The sequence below is a fragment of the Rhinatrema bivittatum genome, chromosome 17 (genome assembly GCF_901001135.1).
Source record: "Rhinatrema bivittatum chromosome 17, aRhiBiv1.1, whole genome shotgun sequence".
NCBI classification, from domain to species: Eukaryota; Metazoa; Chordata; class Amphibia; order Gymnophiona; family Rhinatrematidae; genus Rhinatrema; species Rhinatrema bivittatum.
In genome coordinates this window covers 37,658,685-37,682,076 of record NC_042631.1, presented here as the reverse complement: position 1 = coordinate 37,682,076, position 23,392 = coordinate 37,658,685, and the positions used below count along the sequence as shown (strand labels likewise).

The window sequence follows — 23,392 nt, the reverse complement described above, 5'->3', positions numbered from 1 at the left end:
CCGGTCCAATCTTATGGAATTCTCTCCCCGAAAACCTCCGACTTACATCAAACCGTAAAGAATTTAAGAAAATGCTAAAGACATATCTATTCAGTGATGCATACAATATAACTTAAATACACTAACACAATATACCGCTAGACCTTTATCATGTTTAAATTAGTTGTGTTTGTCTATTTTAACCTTCGTAGGTAAATTTGTTGTGCCTGACTTTTTAATTATGTATGTATATTTGTAAACCGCCTAGACGGTCTTATTGTTTGCGGTATATAAATATTTTTAAATAAATAAATAAATTTATAACATTTTCCTAAATGGGTGACATTAACACAATATCCTCTTTGTAGGTTGATATTATAAATTTATCTCATATATATATGTCAATGAAACTGGGATTCTTGTAAATCATGTAATTTCTTGTAAATTGAGCCCAGAGGGTAGGAACAAAACTTAAGGCTGAATGCAACATACTTTTTAACTTTTGGCCTACATTCTAGCATTTCAGCATATTTTGTCATGTTAGCAACCTGAAATAATTCTACAAGTCTAATCAGTGTAAATTCACAGGGGTAGATTTTCAAAGGGTTATGCGCATAGGGGTAGATTTTCAAAGGGGTACGCGCGTAAGATACACGCGTACCCCCAAAAAACCTACCCCAAACCCCCCTGCGCGCGCTGAGCCTATCTTGCATAGGCTCGGCGGTGCGCACAAGCCCCGGGAGGCGCGTAAGTCCCGGGGCTTTCCTGGGGGGGGGGCGTGTCACGGTGGCACATCATCAGGGGCGTTCTGGGGGTGGGGCCGTGGGCACGGTTCCGGCCCAGGGGTGTTCCAGGGGGCATGGCCGCGGCCTCCGGACCAGCCCCCGGACTGGAACATGGTGTGCCAGCAGCCGGCCCGCACGCACGAGTTACGCCTGCCTTGAGCAGGCGTAACTTCTGGAATAAAGGTAGGAGGGGAGGGGGAGGTGGAGGGAACGGAGGCCGGCTGCACAGCTCGGTGCGTGCAGGCTGCCGATTTTGCTCAGCCTTGTGCGCGCCGATCCCGGATTTTAACAGATACGCGTGGCTACGCGCGTATCTATTAAAATCCCGCGTACTCTTGTTTGCGCCTGGTGCGTGAACAAAAGCACGCATGTGCGTAATTTTGTAAAATCTACCCCACAGTGTAGTAATAGCTTCAAGTAAAGGGCAATGGGTGTGTGAGCTGCAGCTTATTTGATGCAGCCTTGATGGTGGACCCATGACACCTATGCTAGCAGCTGGTAAAAGCACCCTGTAGCAGGACAGTCTGGAACTTCACCTTTACCAGCCACCTCCTTTGCAGGTTGAGCCCTTGGACTCTTGTGGCTGGCAGGACTTAGGCAGGTCCCTAGGGAGGTGAAGATAACTAAAGTGTAAAAGCACACTAGGGTCAGGGCAGGCAGCAGATTAACAAAGTCAGAGACAGGTCAAGGTTGGGGCAAGCAGCTAGCAAGAGTGGTCAGGTCCAGGCAAGGGGGTCAGATCCAGGTGGCAGGCAATCACGATCAAGTCCAGGCAAGAGGTCAAGGTTTGGAGAGTTAGGCCAAGGATGGATGAAGACACACTGAAGACACTAGACAGAGAGATAAGGTAAAGCTGGATGAGGAGAGCTGGAGAAGAAAAAGCTGGATAAGGCAAGGCTGAATGAAGCACAAGAACACTAGGAAGCATGCACTGCAAGGCAAATACTGCAAGGTCTTGGCTTAAATAGGCATCCTAGCCACAGGCACATGCCAACAGTATCCTGGGCCATTCTCAGTGGTGTCAGTGGTGCTCACGGGGGCCAACCTGCGAGCCATGTCCTAACACTTCATAGGAAAAACTTTTCAAAGCACCCTAACAGGATGCTAGTTAACAGGAGTTGCTAAAGCAGCCAGGATGGAAAACTTCAGAGCCGGTGGCCTGCACAGCAAGGAAGACTACCATGGCACCGGCAGTCCTGAGCGAGGGTGAGCCAATCTGGGTCTCTGAAATGGATTTTTCTCAAACAGTGGAAGCCCAGTTATTAGAATTAATTACAATTTTCTTTAACTCCTTGAGTCCTGAAGACAGAAGAGCAGGGCTGGTGCAACCCACTGCACAAGTTATGCATTGGTGCAGGGTGATGGCCTGGGGGCCGACAGTCAAGTGGAGGCCGCAGGCAGGCCTGGAGCGACCAAGTGTGCATACCGTGCATTTGCATGGGGCGGTACACCCGGGGGAGCCGGCGAGCCGCCGGCAGCCAAAGAAGGAGCGAGGCTGCAAGCCGCTGATGCTCAGGATGCTGGAGGCCGTTGGAGAGGCCCGTGTTCCATTTTCTTGTGCACATGGACAGCTTCCGCTATCCCACCCCCCAAATCAGGAAGGCCCGCGGGGCTGTGGTGGAGCTCATCCCACCACCTCCTGAAGACATCAGGAGGCTTGAAGGGCCATGGTGGAGCTCATCCCACCATAGCCCGAGCACAGCAGGAGGCCACGTGTGTATGCGTGTGAGTGACTGAAAGCATGTGTGTGTGTCCGAGAGCCTGTATGTTTGTGCATGTGTGTGTCTGGGTGTGAATTTGTTATTGTGCGTATGTATGAGAGAGAAGATAAAATTTGGGCGTCCCTACCTCCCCCAATCCACAATAATCTCAGGGTGACTGGAAATCAGAAGATCATAGGGATGGAGAGCAGGAGATTTTTTAAATTATTGAACGTAATTTGATAATTCTGCTCTTTTGAAATATTAAATTTTGGGTGAGGGTGAATAGAATATTTATTAATTATTGGATTTTTTTATTCATCACATGTTTTGAAATATTTTATTGATGTTTGGGAAATTTTGTATGTTCTATTCATTAACTGAAATATTTATTCTTTTTGGGGTAGATTTTAAAAGGTGCGCGTAGGCATACATATGCGCACGCTACCTGGTGCGCGCACATGCCCAATTTTATAACATGCAGGCGCGCGCATGTTATAAAATTGGGGGTCAGCGTGCACAAGGGGGGTGCACAATTATGCACCCTGTGTGCGCCGACCCCGCGCTGAGCTGCCTTCCCTTCCCCCACCTCCCTTGCCCTTTCCCCCCTACCTTTTTGACGATTTTTCTTTTGTTACAAAAAGTTGCGTGCGCCGGTCCCCCATCACAGCGGCCATGCGGAGGCACTGTGGCCACGCCCCCACCCCACCCCTTTTTGCAAGTCCTGGGGCTTACATGCGTCGCCGGGCATAACCCTTTGAAAATCTGGCCCTTAATGAATTTGATTCTACTATGATGATTGTTTTATATTTTTATATTTTATTATTTATGTTTTTATGAAGAATGGTAATGCTTCTGTTTTTCCATTGTTGCTCTGCATGTAGATGCTGACTTGTGGTGGGTTCCAGTTCAGTTCTTCTCAGCAATGTTCTGTTTATATTTTCGGATCTCTTTAATCTGGATTTGGTAAGGGTATGTTTGTGTTCTGCATATGGGATTGAGGTGAGGTATTTTGCTGGCATGTAATTTCTGTGCAGGGATCTATAGCAGCCTGGTTTCCAAATAAGAGCTTTATTGGTGTTCTAGGGCCCGGTGTTGCCTTTTCATAGATGAGGCCGTTGGTCTGCCCTGTGGGTTCCAACCCACCAGACAACTGAGATAATGAGAGGCCATGGGCCACGGCGAAAATGTTGCTGCTGGGGCCCCAAACTTCCACATGCTGGAGAAGGAGGCTGCTCAGCGCATCCTAACTCACCAGGCAGTGACCCCAACTAATTGAAGAGCTGGAGAGGACGAGATGTGAGCGAGTGTGTGACAACATATGTATGAGAGAGAATGTATGTGTGTGAGCAAGGGAGCATGAAAGCAGGAGTGTGTGTGTGTGTGAGAGAGAGCATAGTGTTAGTGAGGGAGTAGGTATATATGTGTGTATACACACACACACAAAAACAAATGTAACCTCCTTAAATTATAATTTTATTTATAAAAATATGACAGACCATTACAAAACCATACCTAACCTTATTCAAATAATTTCATTATATATCTCAAAATGATTTAAAAAAAGCCCTGGTCAGGGATAAAATTAATTTAACGACTTTCTATGCCTTAAATAATTTTTAAAATTATTTTTAAGCCAAAGATTTGGTTCTGTACAATTTGCATTGTATCATTATGGTTATGTTATTTATAAAGGTTTTCTATTTACCTTTAGTGGCAGTATGCGATCCAACAACTAAAACATACTTCTCTGATCAAATGCTTAAGTGGGGAATGAAAGTTGAAACATTACACACATGAGACGTGCTATAATTTTCTCTTTTGGAATACAAAACCTAATTTATTAAATTACTAAGCGCTGAAAAGTGACACGAGCTATAGCTCTGGACTATTGCATTTACAATATGTGATTTAACAATCCAACCTCTAACCAGTAAAGTTTGTGGATAACATAGGATTTATCAATCCAGCGCTTAATCAGACAAGCTAATGTGGTGTATAAAGATATAAACTTGTCTGCCACAGTGAATTGCTACTGAAGATTTGACTGAGTGGCATCTCCCCCGAGGAAGCCTTAGATTGGGTGAATCAAAGGCCTTTGTTGGGGTTTGTTTAAAAGATGTATTATATAGGGTTTGCCTTCTTTGAGGAGTTATTAATGTTATTCTCTTGTTTGGAGAAATATAGATATGAGAAGTGCATTGATGGCAGTTATAGGTTTCTGTAGTGTTGTCTAATTGTGGTTTATTGTAGGAGATCATTTTTACCAAGTGTTCTGTCCCCAGCAGTGGGTACATGTTTATATCTGTATATACTGTAGCTTAACTGTGTTTAGTGCAGTCCTCCCTTCTGAGGATTCTTGATACTGAAACACTTTTTGTAACCCATGATAAAAGTCTGTGAGCATGAGCCTTTGCCCTTAAGAGAAGCTCCCTCCCCCCTCCACTTTTTCTCACTATCTGAAGAGCTTGAATGCCCCTCAATCTAACTTGAGTCTTCCTAGGTGCCTTATAGGCTTAAGGGACTGCCCTTCATGCTCACCCTGTGTCATAGGGTTCTTAGACTCACTGCCATTGGACCTTGCCCCCCCCGGCCCTCAGCTTGTGGAGGCGTTTCCTTTAGCAGCTCTCGCCGAGAGTTCAGTCTTGCCCAAGCTTGTTTCTGAGCCAGCAGCGCTCTATAAAACTTCCTGAAACGATCAGGTTTTTTACCTTCTTTCTTACTGCCTTTTTCTGAAGACTAAATCAGCCTCATATCCCTCGTGCTTCCTACCTCTACCATAAACTAACTCCTGCAACACAAGAGACCTCCTCCTCCCTCCTGCCACCCTGTCTCCAGTTACCAAAGATCTTTGCCTTGGGGCTTACGTTTGAGATGCAACAATTGTAAGTAGAATGTACCTGTACAATAAATAATTTCAAACTTAAAGAATCTTTGTCTTGAGGACTGATTGGAAAGAAAGTTTAGCTGCCTGGATGGCAAACTCGGATGTTTACCTGACCCAGAACACCAAGATATGATGTTGGTTGCATGGTTTGTTAGGAGTATGAATGAGTAGAGTGAATAGATGGTCTTATTTAATGCATATAAAGCTGTTGTTAAATTTATTTGATTCCTAACCAGGGATTTTTAACCATTTTCAGATATGTAATAAAGGAATTTGAATAAGGTTAGGTATGGTTTTGCAATAGTCTAACACCAATTTTTAAAAAAATAATTATAATTTAAGGGGGTTACACTCATTGTTTTTTAGTATTTTAATTTTTTCAGTGATATCCCATGTTCGATAAGTGAGTTAGTGCCAGTATATATATATATATATATATATGAGAGAGAGAGGAGAAAGTATGCTATACACCTCATTCTCACTATTCCGTAACAATCTCAGGGTGACTTGAAATCAAAAGTTTATTGGTATGGAGAGCATGAATTGTTTTATACTTAGTTTTCTTTTTTGGGTGTTATTTGATGTCTGCTCTTTTGAAATATTTTAAAATTGTATATGAGTTTTTAATTATTGGATCCTCTGTTCATCAGTTATTTATTATACTTCTTGATTTTATTGTTTGATGTTTGAGGAATGGTGATGGCTCTGTTTTTCCATTGTTGCACTGCATCGAGAGTCTTGCTTGATGCAATTTCCTGTTCCAAGTTGCCTATATAATTTTATTTATAGTTTATGGTTGCTCTATTGTGTATTTGGTGAGAGTCTGTGTTCTGCACATATGATTGAGGTGAGGTATTTTTCCTAATAGGGTGTGTTTGGGCCTGGTATAATATTTGCAGTGTTGCCTTTTCATAAGTAGGGTTGATACTGTTTAAGTGCTGTTTTGACATGGAAGATTTATTATGTTGAAATTGTAATTCAGTTTACTCATGGCTTTCTGAGGGTCAAGCAGACACCCAATATGTGTTATAATAGACCTAATCGCTAATGAAAAGTGGAGATGATGAGCGGTATACAATTAGCGCTATACCATTCTTTATGGTTTACACCTATGTGAGTTCATGGAACCTTGTCTTAGATTTTTCAATGTATTACAGGAGGTTGGTAAATATACATGGGGGTGGGGACTAACACAATACAAAGAGAAGGCACTGAATACCACAGCACAAGGTAATAGGATTACAGTTCAGCCTACTCCAGTAAGTGAGAAAAGAGAGGATGCTGGGAGAACAGTTAAGTCCACAGCCAGCCGCCATGTACCCTGCAGACATTATCTCTCTTCAGCCCTAGGATGATGATGGGTTTTTTGATGAGTTCCAATTCAACAGGTTCTGGCTGGAGTATCCCTTTGAAGTTCCTTTGGAGGGGGCAGAGAGGGGAATCTGAGATTCAGAGGGAGAACATTGTGGAAGGTTGAAGTGTTTTCTATAAAAAGGTGTCACTCCCTGGTCTATGTTAGATGTAATACTAAGGAGTTCAAAAACTCACATTCAAAGTGTCTGATGTCTTGTTTCTAAAGTGTTATATTAAATTATTTGGGGAACAAAAAACTCCCGTTATTAAAGAACTGCTCATAACAAAAAATTGTTTATAAAAAAATCATTAAGGAGGAAATGGAATGTTTCATAAATCTACAATGCATTACTGGCTTGTAATGCTATGTATCAATTTTAAATTTGAACTTTCCACCTCCAACCTTATATGTGATTTTTTAAATATTAAAGTGCGCTAAAACCTTTAAATGATTGACAACTGTGGTGAATTAGAGTGCCAGCTTATAATGATAACACCGACTTATATTCAGAAAAATTTTTTAAAGTCCACCCGACAAGGCCTTGTTTCTGACCATGATAATTCACCACAGTTGTCAATCATTTAAAGGTTTTAGCACACTTTAATATTTAAAAAATCACATATAAGGCTGGAGGTGGAAAGTTCAAATTTAAAATTGATACATAGCATTACAAGCCAGTAATGCATTGTAGATTTATGAAACATTCCATTTCCTCCTTAAAAAATTGTTTATAAAAAAAATCATTGTTATGAGCAGTTCTTTAATAACGGGAGTTTTTTGTTCCCCAAATAATTTAATATAACACTTTAGAAACAAGACATCAGACACTTTGAATGTGAGTTTGAACTGTTATTGATATACCAAGTGTCTCTTAGCAAGTACCAGCGGTGCATAGTTTTTTGGTTTGTCACAGATGTAATACTAAGTCACACCTGCATGGAAAACCCCATCCACAAGCTTTATTACAAGATCCAATGCCTGCAAGGCTACAGCATCAGGAGAGGAGCAGACATCACCTCCCCCTTATAGCTGATGCCACATGATATAGTCTCACCTGTAGATTACAAGATCAGGCAGCTAACAGCAACCATTCTTTGGCATATTCAGTAACTCCACAGGACACAGGCTGGGGGGAGCTTTCATTTGCTTTATTGCTACTCTGGAACAGTCTTGTGGGCAAAAAAAAACAACCCTCCACCCGAAAACCCATAATCCAATCAAATAGCAGCAAATTATCATAAACACAAACATGTTTAAAATCAACCCAGATCAAAGCAGAAGACTTTAATAAAGTTCTGATGATTCAATTGGGAGATTTCCTTTCAATCACCTTGAGTATATCAACTGCTAACTTTGCAAATTAAGGAGGCCCAGTGCAGCCCCTCTGCAGGCTAGAGGCAGCAGGTTTCACAGAGTACACATCTGCAAGGAAGCATCCAACAGGAGACACATACATCTCAGCCCACAAAAACAAGCCAGCCTCTGTGTTTGAAGAGCAGGCACATAAAAAGCAGACACTTGCTAAGAATTGTCTCAAACAAGGGAATAAACAAACCCTGTATGTTTGTGAGGAATCTAGATGCCTGACTGCCATTCGGCTCCTGGATTCCAGAGACTGAAAAGCTGGTTCTGGGCAAAATGCAGCTGTCATTCACCCGCTGTTTAACAAGGGGTTCATGGAGGTGCATTTCAGTCAGAGGAGAAAAGTTGTAGGAATTACACTAGCAAACACTCACCCGTTGTAGGGTGAGTGTTTGCTAGTGTAATTCCTACAACTTTCCTACAGTCTTTTTAGGTTCTCCACCCCCCCTTTTTGGCTAAATTGTAACCAAATAACTTATGGGGATAGTATAGCAGTGTGCCAGGGCAGAGTTATCTGGATAAGTTGTCTGGCAAACTCGCCTTGTGGCACAGAGAATAGGCCTAAAGTTAGCCAGATAAGATATCTTATCTTCAAATGAGCTGGATAACTTATGTTCAATGGTACGGCTGTGCCACTAAATATCCCATCGGTTATGTGCCACTAAATATCCCATCGGTTATCCAGCTAAGGTTGCTGGCCGAGAACGGACGCACTCGTTTCTCCTTCAGAACCACAGCCACACAAATAGTAGGGGTCAGAACCCACAGCGACGTTTGTGCTAAGTTACAAAGAGAAAGTACCTGTGTCGTGCTGCTGGCGGTGGGCAGAACGTGACAGGTAGTTTTTGTATTTAACGTCTAGGAACATTTAACGTCTAGGAACATTTCAAAGGCCCTGTGCGCTCTCTGCCTTCATGCAGCTTATTGAAGTTTGCCCCCTGCTCAAAGGTAGACTTTAATAGCCCGGCCTGCGCAAATACCAGGAGGTCCACACGTAGCCAGGCATGCACAGAGTGTATTTTCGCCACGGCCCAGCCACACACGTTAACTCCAGCTATGGGTGGAAGTGCCTGCTCTGGAAAAGGAGCAGCCCTGGGGAAGCACCAGCAGCCAGCCTACCCCCTAGGAAGATGAAGTTGTAAAACAAAAACAAAAAATTTGGAATAGTTGGGGGGGGGGGGGGGGGATAGGAAAGTTCCCTCCCCATCCACTCCTTCAGTGAAACAGTCGGGGAGGGTACGGGGGTAGACCCGATCGTGTTGCCGTGCTTTTTTTTTTAAAATAAACTAACCCCCACCCCCCTCGTGCGGGGCGAGTCACACCCCACCCACACCTGCATGTGCTGATATAAAGTCGGGCATCGTATTTTAACATGCGCACGCCCTGGCCGCCTGTACAGTCATCTTAAAGTCTACCTGTAAGCCTGTGAAAGTTTACCCTTTGCGGTGCAGAATTTCCGCACGAGGCTCCGTGAAAGGCTGCGATGCAGAAGGGTTTCTGACCACTCCTGGCTTGTTACCCCTGCCCCACCGCTGGGGGCAAGGCCTGTGTTCTGCCCCAAACGATGCAGAAGTACAAAGGCCACAATTCTTTGGGAGGTGGCAGTCAAAGCAAGAAGTAGTCAGAAAGGGCACAGGGCAGTGAATGAGTGTGAGAGTGTGAGTGAGTGAGTGTGTCTGCATACACCTACCCAGGCATGTTTTTAGGACATCCACACCCACGATGCATGAGATAAGATTTGCATATAATGGAGGCACTGCATGCAAATCTCTCTCATGCATAGTCATTGTGCAGAGCCTGAAAAAAAAAAAAATGTCTGGCTAACAGGCCGATACAGTAAAAACGTGGGAGAGCAGGCGAGCGCCCAGGCCACTCTCCTGTGCGCGTGATACAGTATTTTAACTTATTTTATTTAGGGCCGGCTGTCAAAAGAGGCACTAGGGACACTAGTGCGTCCCTAGCGCCTCTTTTTTGACAGGAGCGGCGGCTGTCAGCGGGTTTGATAGCAGACGCTCAATTTTGCTGGCATCTGTTCGAGCCCGCTGACAGCCACGGGTTCGGAAACCGGACGCCGGCAAAATTGAGCGTCCGGTTTTCAACCCGCGAGCCGATTTCAATTTTTTTTTTTTTTTAAACTTTCGGGACCTCAGACTTAATATTGCCATATTAAATCTGAGGGTGTACAGAAAAGCAGTTTTTACTGCTTTTCTGTGCACTCTCAGTGCCCGGCGAAATTAGCGCCTACCTTTGCGCTTGGCTGCACATTTTACTTTCTGTATCGTGTGGGAATACCTAATAGGGCCATCAACATGCATTTGGATGTTGCGGCCGCTATTAGGTTCGGGGGGGGAGGGGGGGTGGACACATGCTTTGGATGCGCTATTACCCCTTACTGAATAAGGGGTAAAGCTAGCGCGTCCAAAACACGTGTCCAATCGCGGGTTAACAGTGCGCTCTGCCGGAGCACACTGTACTGTATTGGCCCGTAGGTGTGCTCCAAGGACTGGGTTAAGAACCACCGCCCTCTCATCAATAACAAACTAGAGCAGTTGCATTCACGCTCAGCCCTCGAGGGCGGCAAACAGGCCAGGTTTTCAGGAAATTCCTAATGAATATGCATGAGAGATTTGCATATAATATAGGCAGCTGAATGCAAGTCTCCCTCATGCATATTCGTGAGGGATAGTCTGAAAACGCAGCCTGTTGGTGGCCCTGCTGGGCTGGGAGTGAATACCATGCAACAACTATTGCTAGCCAAGCTCAGATGGGCATGCAAGACAGGCCTGAGAAAGCCTCAGTCTGCAGCCCACAGTCAAAAGATTGTCCACTGGAATGGGTGGAGGATAATCCCCCCTGGGAGGCTGGTTCTAAAGGAGCAGGAGGAAACTACCAGCCCCACAACCATAAAATTATTAGTAAAAGTTGTCCCAGTGCTGTGGGGGAATGTAGTCAGCATCTGCAAAGTTTGGGGCTAGTGTTTGGCCTTCTTTCCTTTACCCAGCCAGGAAAACATGATTAAGTGCTACAGCCAAAGCTTGATATTAATTGCTGAAAAACAACAGCTAATTTAGAAAATGAACACTCTGCAAGTTACTGCTGACCACATCCGGTAGTAAGTTCTGATCCTGTAATAATCTAAAAAAATAAAATAAAAATGTATAAATCAAGTGGTATTTGTGCTTCTTAGCTGGAGCTATTTGCACTAACATCAGCTGCCCTAGAAAACCCATTCCTCATTTCAATATTTACACGTAACCAAATCTTGCATTTTTTTTTTTGTTCTGAACATGTAGCTCACCCTGAAAACAAAATACTCTCCACACCCACAGCAAAAAAAAAAAAAGGACATCATTATATTTTCTCTCAATGCCCCATCCACTTCATCACACCCTGTTTTGGATTTCTGGCAGAGCTGAGGGGCTCATAACCCATCAGGAGCATCTGCAGCACTGCTGGGAGAGGATGTGATCTCATACCACAATGACAAACTCTACTCCTAATTAAAACAATCTGAAAAGAAAACTATTTAGAAAGCTGAAAAGGAATGTAGCCTTCCCTCATCATAGCACACGCTCCATTACCACAACCGGGAAGCAACCTTTGAGACAGTGTGGACTGTCACGATAAGAGCTCGACCATGAGCCAGTCTGCCAGAGCTGAAGAGGGGGCCCTCTGTATTCTAAGGGACTGCTAGCAAGTCTTTAAAAAAAAAAAAAAACGACAGACAGCTGGAAGCCAGGAGGGCAGTAGTAGTTTTAAGCCTATTGGTGATCCTGTGTGTGCAGACGTTTCATTGCTTGTTCTCCACCTTTTCTTGTGCGTGTCTGTTCCTTTTCCCACTCTAGGCTGTGGACAGACTCTTGGCCTTGGCAAAGCCCACACGATCGTTGTCACGGTCAAAGACGCTGTAATACTGGCCAATGAAGACATCTCCCAGGATCCAGAGGGGACCGGCGGGCGGAGGGATATCCAGGCCCATGAAGCCGCTCAGGCAGATGGTGTGGCCCATCTGGGTAACCTAGGGGTGGGAGGGGCAGGGGAGAAAACCCAAAATTGGAAGTTTAGCAGATGCGGGGACAGCCTTTTAAGTCCAGTTGTTCTCAGATCCCTTCCATGTGGCCTACAATGCTGGCCTGGTTTTCAGGGTAGACAAAACATCACTCTTAGCCCAGATTCATCTCTGGTGCATTCATAGTAGTCATCCTGAAAACCAGACCCTCTTTGCCAAAGGACAAAGAGACTGAAGGCCTCAATGTGTTTTATGGATCAGTACTGTTCCACCTCGTGAACACAGCCCAGGCAGCTCCAGTATCCTTCCTCATATTCCCAAATAGTCCTCTCTCTTTTCAGTACCTGCTTATTAAATTGTATTTCTTGTTTTAGTATGGATTAAATATATGCATCAGAAGCCAAGCAAAGTTGTGTGTTTATGCCAAAATCAAACCCAGAGGGCTCATGTAGCAATAGGAATGCATTTATTCTTACTCTTTATCGTAAGGTTTTTCTATTCTACTTATTTTTCTCCAAAGCCCAGTGGTTAAGGTTGGGCTCTGTTCTTAAGTTCTTTTAGCAGAGGGTGTACAAAACTAACATTTGCAACCAGCTTAAAAAGATTTTCTTAAAAAGGATGACACATTTGAATGCACGGAAGAGAGACCAGTGTTAATACACTCCCTCTGTAACCTACAGAGCACCCTTATCAACTTCCTGCCAACGTAGAGCAGGAATTCCCACGATTCCATCACCACCTGTATTTAACCACACACACAGCAATGGCTGAAGTAGCAAATGGTTTGAAACATGGGAGCAGCAACACGCTCTAGGCAGAGTTTATGGGTGGGCAAATCAAGGATGGTGGAGCATCTTGAAGGCAGCAAGGTTTTATGAGAAGGAATTCATGCAGACAAGTCAGCTCACTCTTTTTGACTAGATGGCCAAGGAATTATATTAGCAGTGGGTGCTGCACAGATTGTGCTTGCATTTTACTATGCCCTTGGTAAACTGAATGCATGCTAAAAAGAGCAGGTGGGCAGTGGAGTGCCTCAAGGAACAGTCCTGAGTGCAGCTGTTGTCCATATTCTTCAGTGATATGAAAGAGGATTTTTCAGATCATACTAAGATACAGCATAGCGGATACTTCAGCAGCATCTACACAAACTGGAGAGAAGGGCTAGAGAGGGAAACTTAAAATTTAATGTAAAATAAGTGCAGATATGCATCTGGGGGGGTATAAAAATCTAAGAGCAGGAGGTGATGGAGGTGAAGTACTGACATGCATCTAATAGGTGATAATGTCTGATGCTTTCAAGGGTAAAAGTACAAGGGTTGGTGCAAGCCAGAGAAATGTTAATATACCTCTCCCTGTGTATACTAAGTTAAAAAAAATAAATAAATAAAAAGGAGGGGAGGCGATAATGCATTTTTACAAGCCATTAGCAAGACTGCCTCTGGAGCACCATATCTAGTCCTGAGGGCTCCATCTCCACCCAATACAAAACAGAGCAGAGTCATAAAAACGAAGGCTAGCAACATGACACAGCATCTACACTGTAAACCTTGTGTGGTGAGACTTAATGACTTAGATGTATCATTGGGCAAGGGGGAGAAATCGGATAGGAGCAAGAAATTAAGAATCCCCAAAAAGGTATAAATGCACAAGCACTGTCAATGCAAGGAAGTTCTAGAAGAAAGGAACTTGTAGGATGCTGAAAGGGGTAGAGTAGGGGGATGTTGCGGAAAGGAAAATTGGTTCTTACCTGCTAATTTTCGTTCCTGTAGTACCAAGGATCAGTCCAGACCGCTGGGTTGTGTCTCCCTTCCAGCAGGTGGTCAGAGAAAAAAAGCTGAAAAGCACCCCCTCTTAACTTGGTGTGGCACCTGCAATCCTTCAGTATTAAATCGATACCATAGCAGAAGAAGAAAAAATTAGAGGATAAAAACCTCAAACTTAATAACCAACGGCTACATCAAATTTGCACAGTCAAAAAACTTTAGAACTGCCAAAAACCGGAGAACCGCAGAACATATGTACAAGAAAGGACACTTCCATACGCCAAGCAAATGGCTATCACGGTAAAGAATTCTGCAGATTGAAAAATCACAATATGTAACGGACTCTGCAAGCTCCAAGGGTGGGCGTCTGGACTGATCCTTGGTACTACAGGAACGAAAATTAGCAGGTAAGAACCAATTTTCCTTTCCCTGTACGTACCAGGATCAGTCCAGACTGCTGGGATGTACCCAAGCTACCCTAAATGGGGTGGGACCTGGACAGTCCCGCACGCAGTACGCTGCTGCCAAAGCAGTCAACATCTGGAGCGCGAACATCCACCCGGTAATGTTTAGCAAAGGTATGCAACGATTTCCAAGTGGCTGCTCTACAGTTCTCCTTTGGCAAGACAAATTGACTCTCCGCCCAAGAAGTCGCCTGAGATCTGGTGGAATGCGCCTTCAAACCGTCCAGAATGGTGCGGCCCATATACACGTAAGTGGAGGTAATGCCCTCCTTTAACCACCTAGCAACAGTAGCTTTGGACGCCTTTTGGCCCTTCTTAGGACCACTCCATAAGACAAATGATCCGACAACCGAAAAGCGTTGGTCACCTCCAGATAGCGAAGAAGAACTCACCGGACATCCAATTTATGCGATCCCCATCTGTAGGAGAATGAGGATCCAAATTTGGAAATGCAGGCAACTCTACCGTCTGATTCAAATGAAAACCTGACACTACCTTCGGTAGGAAAGAGAGTACCGTCCATAGAGAAACCCCAGAATCCGAAATATGGCTCTCGACGCATCAAAGCTTGAAGCTCCGAGACCTGCCTTGCGGAGGTGATCGCCACCAGGAAAACCATCTTGAGAGGCAGGTCCTTCAACGTGGCCTGCTTGAGAGGCTCAAATGGAAGACTACATAAGCCACGGAGAACCAAAATTTAAACTCCATGAAGGGCAAACCTTTCCGACAGGAGGATTCAAGTGTCTAGCCCCCTTCAAAAAAAAACAAAAAAAAAACAGGACACGTCTGGATGAACTGCCAGGGAAAAACAGTCAACCTTGCCCTGCAGACACCCCAGGGCCACGACCTACACCCAATCCTTTCTTTAGGCCTTCTTGCAAAAAGGCCAGAATCTGAGCCAACGAGGCCCGACGCGGGGACACATACAACCAGTCGATTACTCGCCAGACCCAAACATAGGCTAGCGACGTAGAAGGGTAGATATAACTGAATCGGAATATCCCCTCTCTCAACTCAAGCCAGGCTGCTAGACAAAAGCGATCCGCTTGATCAAAAAATACTGGACCTTGCCGAAGAAGATTTGGGAGATGGCTGAGACAAATCGGACCCTCGATTGCCAAGTTGATCAGATCTGCAAACCACGGCCGCCGGGGCCATTCTGGAGCCACAAGAATGACTGACGCTACGTGAGCCTCTAGCAGACGCAAGACCTTGCCCACTAGTGGCCAGGGGGGAAACATGTATAACAGAACATTGCGAGGCCACGGAAGGACGAGGGCATCCACCCCTTCCGACCCGTGATCTCTCCAACAACTGAAAAAAAACAGGCCGCCTTTGCATTCTTCTGAGTCGCCATCAAGTCTAGGTGAGGAACACCCCAGCGGCAAGTGAGGATCTGGAAGGCTGCGTCTGACAGCTCCCACTTGCTGGGATCCAGATACCGACGACTGAGAAAATCCGCCTGAACATTGTCTATCCCGGCTATGTGGGAGGCCGCCAGCTGGACCAGATGGCGCTCTGCCCAACAGGGAGGAACCAAGAGTCGGCTACTAGCCGACTCTTGGTTCCTCCCTGACGGTTGATGTAGGCTACAGTCGTCGCGTTGTCCGACAATATCCGTACCGATCGCTGACAGACCAGAGGGAGAAAGGTACGTATTTGCAAGGCGCACAGCCCTGGTCTCCAACTGACTGATGGACCATGTCGCCTGATAACTCGTCAATTGGCCCTGAACGGCGCTTGACTAGCAGACTGCTCCCCAGCTTGAGAGGCTGGCATCAGTCGGCACGATCACCCATTGTGGTTCCTCCAATTCCATTCCCCGTTGCAAGTGGGTCGGAATCAACCACCAATCGAGACTGGACCTGGCGGGTTCCAGGAGGGGCAACTGCAGCTGAACTCCTCCGACCGGGTCCCAACTAGAAAGCAATGCCCTCTGCAAAGGTCTCATATGCGCAAATGCCCAGGGAACCAATTCCAGAGTAGACACCATGGAACCAAGTACTTGCAAATAAACCCACACTAGGGGAAGAGGTAAGGACAAGAGCAGAAGTATTTGTGCCCATAACTTGAGCATCCTCTCCTGGGTGAGGAAGACCTTGCCTATCGATGTATTGAACCGAGTGCCTAAGAAATTCAGAACCTGAGAAGGGACCAACTGGCTCTTGGCAAAGTTGACCACCCAACCAAGAGATTGGAGGCGAAGCAAAACCGTTCGGACCGCCATCCGACAGAGGAGGTCTGATTTCGCCTGTATGAGCCAGTCATCCAGGTAGGGGTGGACTAAGATCCCCTCCCACCTGAGGGCTGCTGCTACCACCATCACCTTGGTGAATACTCGCTGAGCCGTCACCAACCCACATGGGAGTGCTTGGAACCGATAATGTTCCCCCAAAACCATGAACCGGAGGAATCTCTGATGACGCTTGCGGATCCCTATGTGAAGATATGCCTCTGTTAGATCCAAAGAGGCCAAAATTTCTCTCGAGTGGATGGCCGCAATGACCGAGCAGAGAGTCTCCATGCATTACCCGAAGAACTCGGTTGACCTGTTTCAGGTCCAAGATCGAGCAAAATGTTCCCTCCTTCTTTGGGACCACAAAATAGATGGAGTACCTGCCAGACCCTCGTTCCTCCGGAGGAACTGGTACTATGGCCCCCAGGGATATCAACCGAACCAGAGTTTGCCTTACCACCTCCCGTTTGGCTCAAGACCCGCAGGGCGATACCAGGAACAGATCCCTTAACGGGCGGGCAAAATCCAACTCGTAGCCGTTTTTGATTATGCTGAGGACCCACTGGTCTGATGTAATCTTGACCCACTCCTCGAGAGAGTGAGAGGCGGCTACCCACCACTGGAACTGGGGAGAGGGTCTGCACACTTTCATTGGGCCAGCCTGCCCCCCCCCCCCCATGGCCCCTTGAGAACCTCCGTCATTGAAGGGCTGGCGGCCGCGAAAGTAAGAAAGCCAAGACTGAGATCTCTGAATCTGTTGCCGGGCGGGAAAATTGGGAGCCCTAGCCTGCCGAAATCTGCGCTGTCCCTGAAACCAAAGAATTTGAAAGACCGGGGCTTATCCTCCAGCAACTTATACACCTTGTTCTCATCCAGAGACTCGATGAGGGCTTCCAACTCCTCCCCAAACAGCAATTTCCCTTTAAAGGGAAGGCTGCCCAACTGGGTCTTAGAAGAACGTCCGCTGATCAGTTACAAAGCCAAAGAAGCCTCCTGGCTGAGACTGCCGTAGCCATATTGCACAAAGAAGCCCAGAGCAAATCATATAATGCATCCGTAGTGGCTTACACTGCGGATTCCATCCTATTCGCCTGGTCAGCCTCCTTCAGAGGCAACTCCTGAGAGGTGATTATTTGTTGTCCCCATTCCAGGGTTGCCCTCTGCATTAAGCTACTGCAAGACAGCCGCGCGAACACACAGCGCTGAAACCTCAAAGATCCGTTTGAGAAGGACCTCAAGTCTCCGATCCTGCAAATCTTTAAGAGCAATCGCCCCAGTAACGGGAATGGTTGTCCGCTTAGTGACCGCTGAGACAGACGCATCCACCTTGGGAATTCTGAGAATGTCCAATGCCTCATTGGGTAAGGGGTAAAGTTTCTCCATTGCACTCCCCATACACAGGGTCGCCTGAGGAGAGTCCCCACTCACGGGTCACGAGCTGCATGAGCATTGTGTGAAGAAAGGGAAAGGTTTTGGGAGGGGCATGCAGCCCCGAGAGGACCGGATTCCCCTTGACAGGCTCCGTCCTGGGATGCAGGGCCCTCAACATCCAGCTCCGCTAGGACATAAGGGATCAAAAGGATCCAGCTCCTCACGCCTGAACAATCAGAAAACAGGGGGATAGTCTCCCTCTACCAGGGTGGACTCTGAATCCAGGAGGAGCTGGTCCCGGGGAGGATCCACGGGACCAGGATCGGGAACCCCCGCAGGGGCCGAAGGGACACTAGGAGCCGCAGCACGTTTGGCGACCTTTGTTGGCAGAGGCTCAGTATCCTGAAGCTGTGCCTCTGCTTCTAAAAAAGCTTTATGCATTAATAAAATAAACTTAGAAGAAAATGGCACCTGTTCCTTTAAGGGCTCGATAGGGGAGGGCCCCAGATCACACGGCCGAACCGGGCTTAAGCTGGGAGGAGAAAATGGAGGAAGAGACTCCCCTCCCCCTGCAGTAGAGCGGAGGCTTGACAAAATGGCCACCGTTCCCGCAGCAGCCGGGAACGGGGCAGACTGCGATCGGGAGCGTCGCGTGTCAGGTTGCGCCAAAAATCGCACCCGAATCCACCCCAGACGGGCCTTCTAGGAGGCAGCATGCGCACACCCCGTCATGGGAAAGCCGCAGCCCCGAGTCCCCACACGTGGAACAAGAGTCCTCGTGGCATCCTGTCGATTCAAAAAAAATAGCCCGGCTGTGAAAAGCCACAGTAAGCAGTAAAAACAATGTGCACTGCTGAAATTTGGCCTTCCGGAGCCATGGGAACTCGGCCCCCCGAGGAATGTCACGTCTCGGGCCATGGTGGGGAGGGACCGGCCCACCGGTTAATCACCCCACTCACCAGGTTAGAGCATGCCTCTGGGGATGGCGGCTATCGTGACGTCCAGCCCCAGCTGCACCTCCACCAAGGCTGCAGACACCTCGGGAGGATAAAACAGACAGCACTGACTGAAAAGGAAATTAAGTGTTTTTGTTTTTTTTTTTTGTAAAACAAACTTGATGTAGCCAATCTGCCAGAACACACAAGGTAGAGTAAAACACTCTGAAAACAATGAAGAAAATATGCTAGGATCAGGACCGCAGGGAATACTCGACCTTCCCTGCTGGAGTCAGAGAAAATACTGGAGGATCGCAGGTGGCCCACCAAGTTAAGAGCTTTTTTTCTCTGACTCCACCTGCTGGAAGGGAGACAACCCAGCGGTCTGGACTGATCCTGGTACGTACAGGGAAGGAAATATTTCTCTGGAGATTGGATGCTGCATACATGGAAGTGGCTCCCAGGCAGAAGCCAATGAAAACAAACCCCAAAATTACAAGTGGTGAATTTTGAAGAAACTAAAGAAAATTATTGCAGTAATTACATTGACAACCAATCCACGTTAGAGTCCTTCCTATCTGAAAGCAGTATATATTCATTTAACCGTATTCCAAAATTATTTTCTATTGGAATGCTAACAGACTGTAATTATAGATCTCTTATAACCCTTATGCCCAATGCACCAGATTTTTTTTTTTTTTTTAAATTGCATGTAAAATCCTAATTCCTATAAAGAAAAACAGACCCTTATCTTTTAAGCAATGGTGATATGAGTATTTGCCAAAGCAAGGTGTTAGAAGTCCCTTCAATGCCCAACACATAACATGTTTCATTTTTTCTTCAGGGGCGTGTGATGTAGGCAAATCCTGCAGTGCTTTTAAAACAGGTGTCAGTCACATTACACCACGCTCTGTCACACAGATTTATTTCAAAATGGCATAGAAAATGGGTGAATTGGTTGTCAGTGTGATTATTGCAGTGGTTTTCCTTGTTTCTCCTCCCCCCCGGGCAGAAGCAGCAGAGGCAAAGATAGGAAGTCAGAATGTTAGAGCAGCGTGGGACAAGCACAGAAGATCCTTAGTGACGGGGGAAGCTAAGGTTTAAGACTGAAGATCAGCAGTACTGGGCGGCTGCAGGACCTATTTCCCCTCAGGCTTAAAATTTCTATGCCAAGGCTGCAGCTCTGGCTCCTCGCATTCAGCTCACAAAAAATGGGAATTAAGGATGCAGGCTGGTTTAAAAGGTGAGGATCTTGTTCCAGGAAGAGCTGGCCATTCAGTAGGCTTTTACTGTGCTGCAGGTGAGGGGAAGGGTGGTGAATGTTTGCAGGCTGCTCCATTTCTTTTACTAAATCCCGCAACCCCTCGAAGCCCTATAAAAAGCTGCTGAAGGATCTAAATGTGCATACCTTGAAGAAGTGGAGAGAGAGAGACAAAACACTCAAAATAGCACAAAGAGATAAATAATGCACAATAGGCAAGTATTCTTCAATGGGCAGAAAGGTCATAATATGAATGTCAACAGGGCTAGAGACTCAGGAGTAGCATTAGTAATGTCTTCTTCACAGAAAGGCTGGTGGAGGCGTAAACCACCTTCCAGATGGAAGTAGAGGTTAAAACAGTAACAGAATTCAAAACCTAGGAGGAGTGCAGAGGATCTCTAGTTGCAAAGAAGTGAAAGGAAGGCCAGAGCTCAAGTGTTTGTCAGGGGGCAGTGGCATTAGAACAGAAAATAAATAGGGCAGATTGGATGGGCCTTATCCGTTGTCAGATGCTAGCTGAGTCTAATAAAAGGTGACGGAAACTGCAGCCAATCCAGGAAGGATACTGCTACCCGAGCTCTGCACCACATTCTTGGTACTGGGGTGGGTGGAGAGAAAGCGAAACAGCTGAAGAACAAGGCTAAGGACTAAAGGGTTAAACCACAATCATGGAAGAAGTCATAAATGTGAAGGAACGCCCTTTAACAAGAACTGAAGCCTTGGATGATACAATTACTGCTCAATGTTTCCAAGCTTCTCTCTCACTTGCAGACCACAGAAGGAGAAAAAAAACCCCCAACTAAACAATGTCTGGCCATGCCGGAAAGCAGAGATGAGAGAGAAGGTGCAGGAGAAGCTGCACTCTGCCTCCTTCTGCTTGTGGATTATGCCAGCCTGCAAACGTTCACCAAGAAAACAACTGTCCTTTCACCAGGACGATCTGTCAGTCCCAGCCAGGTACTGGTTACGCTGCCCTCAAAAGCCTCCCTCTTGCCCGCGTCTCCCTGCAGGGAAGTTTATTAAGCCTGAGTCTGGCTAAGGATGGAAACAGAAGCTGGGCCTTTAGCGGACTTCGGTTCTCCCTGACTGTGGGAAAGGAAGGAGGTAAACAGCAGATGTGCAGAATTACAAGAAAAAGCCAGCTGAGGGAAAATTGTACCTGTATGTAGTCCCTCAAAACATACTTGCAGAGGCACAGATGGAAAGGGAGAGAAGATTTTGCAATCCTGAACTAGGGGGGACAGACTCGTGCTGCTCTGCCTGGCTCTTGTAATAGAGAGAGAGTAGTAGGGTGATACTTTAGTATTGTAACTATTGTCTTTGCTACGTGTGCAATACTTTGACTGCGCTGCTTTCTGCTGTGCATATAATAAGACCCAATTTTACTGTGTGTGCGCTGAAGTGGGGATTTGTGTTTTCTTGAATAGCAGAGCCTGTCAGAAAAGGGAGCCTGCAGGATACTGATTTCATTTGTGTTCAAGGCAGTGGGTCTCAGGAGGAGGAGAATGTGCTTGGGGGGGGGGGGGGGATATTACAAGTTAACTACCCTTGTTATATGTAACTTCCGCTTCTAGTGAATTGTTCTTGTTTAAGTTATACCCTTTGTTACATGTAAACCGATCTGATATGAAATTTTTTCATGAAGGTCGGTATAGAAAAGTGTTAAATAAATAAATAAATAAATATTGGCTTTGAGTTTCAGAGTAGGGAAATCTACCCAGGGAAGGGGACTGGAGGCCTGGGTCTTTCTGTTTTATCACACTCGCACAGTAAACCTGCAACATTCTTGCACACTCACCTTAAGGATGTACTGCTCGCCGGTGAGAGAGTAAGTCTGCCCACCCAGCTTAAAGGAGATGACTGGCAGGCCAAGCACTTTGTCACAAGGGATCATGTACTAACAGCAGGAAAAAAAAAAAAAAAAGGCTTCATTCAGCTTTTGTGCTGTGAAAGGAAAAATTTATCCACCGCACCTCTGTGTCACATTCACATATGGTTCATCAGAAATTAAAGGAAAAAAAAAACAAAATACAGAAAATTCCAGAGTTGCTACTCACCTCAGCTGCTGCACTGCAGCTATTCATGAACCTATTACCTGAATAAACTTTGGCTGCCTGCCCCAAAGCAGTTCACACCCTACGCTATTCTGCATTTTCTCATTTGGAGCAGATCTTACCGTGTATCGCTCTCTGACCTCCCAGCAAAAGCTGCAGCAAGACGCACTCTCAGTACCACCCAGGATTTGCTAAGTCAAGCCTGCCGTGATCAGGCTACGGATGGGTGCTGCCTACCATGCCAATAAAAGAAAAGCTTCCCTGCTTTTCTAGAGCAGGAAGGTGTTTTTATTTAATTGTATTTTCAGCTGGCAGGTTTCTCTTTATCCTTTCGGCTTCCAGTTCAACTGGAACCAGCCCCTCACTGGGCTATCGCACCACAAGTCTTTCCTCTATTTTATTAACTCAGTCATAGCAGTGATGGTCCCAGCTTGGAGCCACAGCCCATACAATGCCCTCTGCAATCCAACAGATGTGCACTCTTGCTCCAGCCACTAGGTGTCACCATTGAGCAATGGCTGGAACTCTCAACCTTCCCCTCCACCAAGGTCTGAATAGCCCGAAGCAAAGACCACAACTGAGATTTGAACCTGGAGCTTCCTCATGGCAATATATAGCACTGCGGCCGAGCCAGTGGACCTGCCCCTCAAAGCAGTTTCTAATAGAAGATTCCCGCTTTCTCACCTCGCCATGGATAAGCGGCACAGCTCCAATGGCTTTCTGCAGTGCTGTCACCTCCTCCACTGGTCCTGTAATCAGCGAGGTGCCCGTGTCCACAATGGCCTCACAGCCACCCTTACAAAGGGTCAGCTGGTCCCCCACGCCAATTCTGCATGAGGAGCAAAGAGCATACACCACAATGATGGGAACCTGTGCAGCCAGGGTCCTAAATAAAACTACTGCAAACTCAGTGCAGTGTGAAGAAAGGGTGAGGGAGAGGAATGAGAGAGAAAAGGCAGGGACAGCTGAAAGCAGGCCACCCTGGACAGTTAACCACACAATAGTGGTAAGTCCATAAGCCAGGACGACGATTACAGAGGTACACAGAGAAAAGGCAGGGTTCCAACTCACCCATCCATGCGGATCTGCCAGTAAGCTTTGCGGGTGATGTTCACATAGTGGAAGTCACCACTGTAGTACTCTGGGTCTGTTCCTCCCAGCAGCAGCTCGCCCCCAGGCTGGCTCGTAGGATTCCTGCACAGAAAGGGTAAAGTTAACCGGCAGACTACCCA

At 46.2% G+C, this 23,392-nt stretch overlaps 1 protein-coding gene across 1 annotated transcript in view; it reads right to left on the bottom strand.

Annotated features, from left to right (window-relative positions):
• Positions 1 to 10,844: 10,844 nt before the first annotated feature.
• Positions 10,845 to 23,392, bottom strand: part of CTSD (cathepsin D) — a 48,795-nt gene continuing 36,247 nt past the window's right edge. Inside the window, exons 6-9 of the mRNA XM_029582475.1 lie at positions 23,232 to 23,354; positions 22,845 to 22,989; positions 21,905 to 22,003; positions 10,845 to 12,085 (exon numbers count right to left, since the gene is read on the bottom strand). Coding sequence (XP_029438335.1) covers positions 11,909 to 12,085; positions 21,905 to 22,003; positions 22,845 to 22,989; positions 23,232 to 23,354 — 544 coding nt within the window. The 3' untranslated portion in view covers positions 10,845 to 11,908. The remainder of the gene's footprint in view (positions 12,086 to 21,904; positions 22,004 to 22,844; positions 22,990 to 23,231; positions 23,355 to 23,392) is intronic.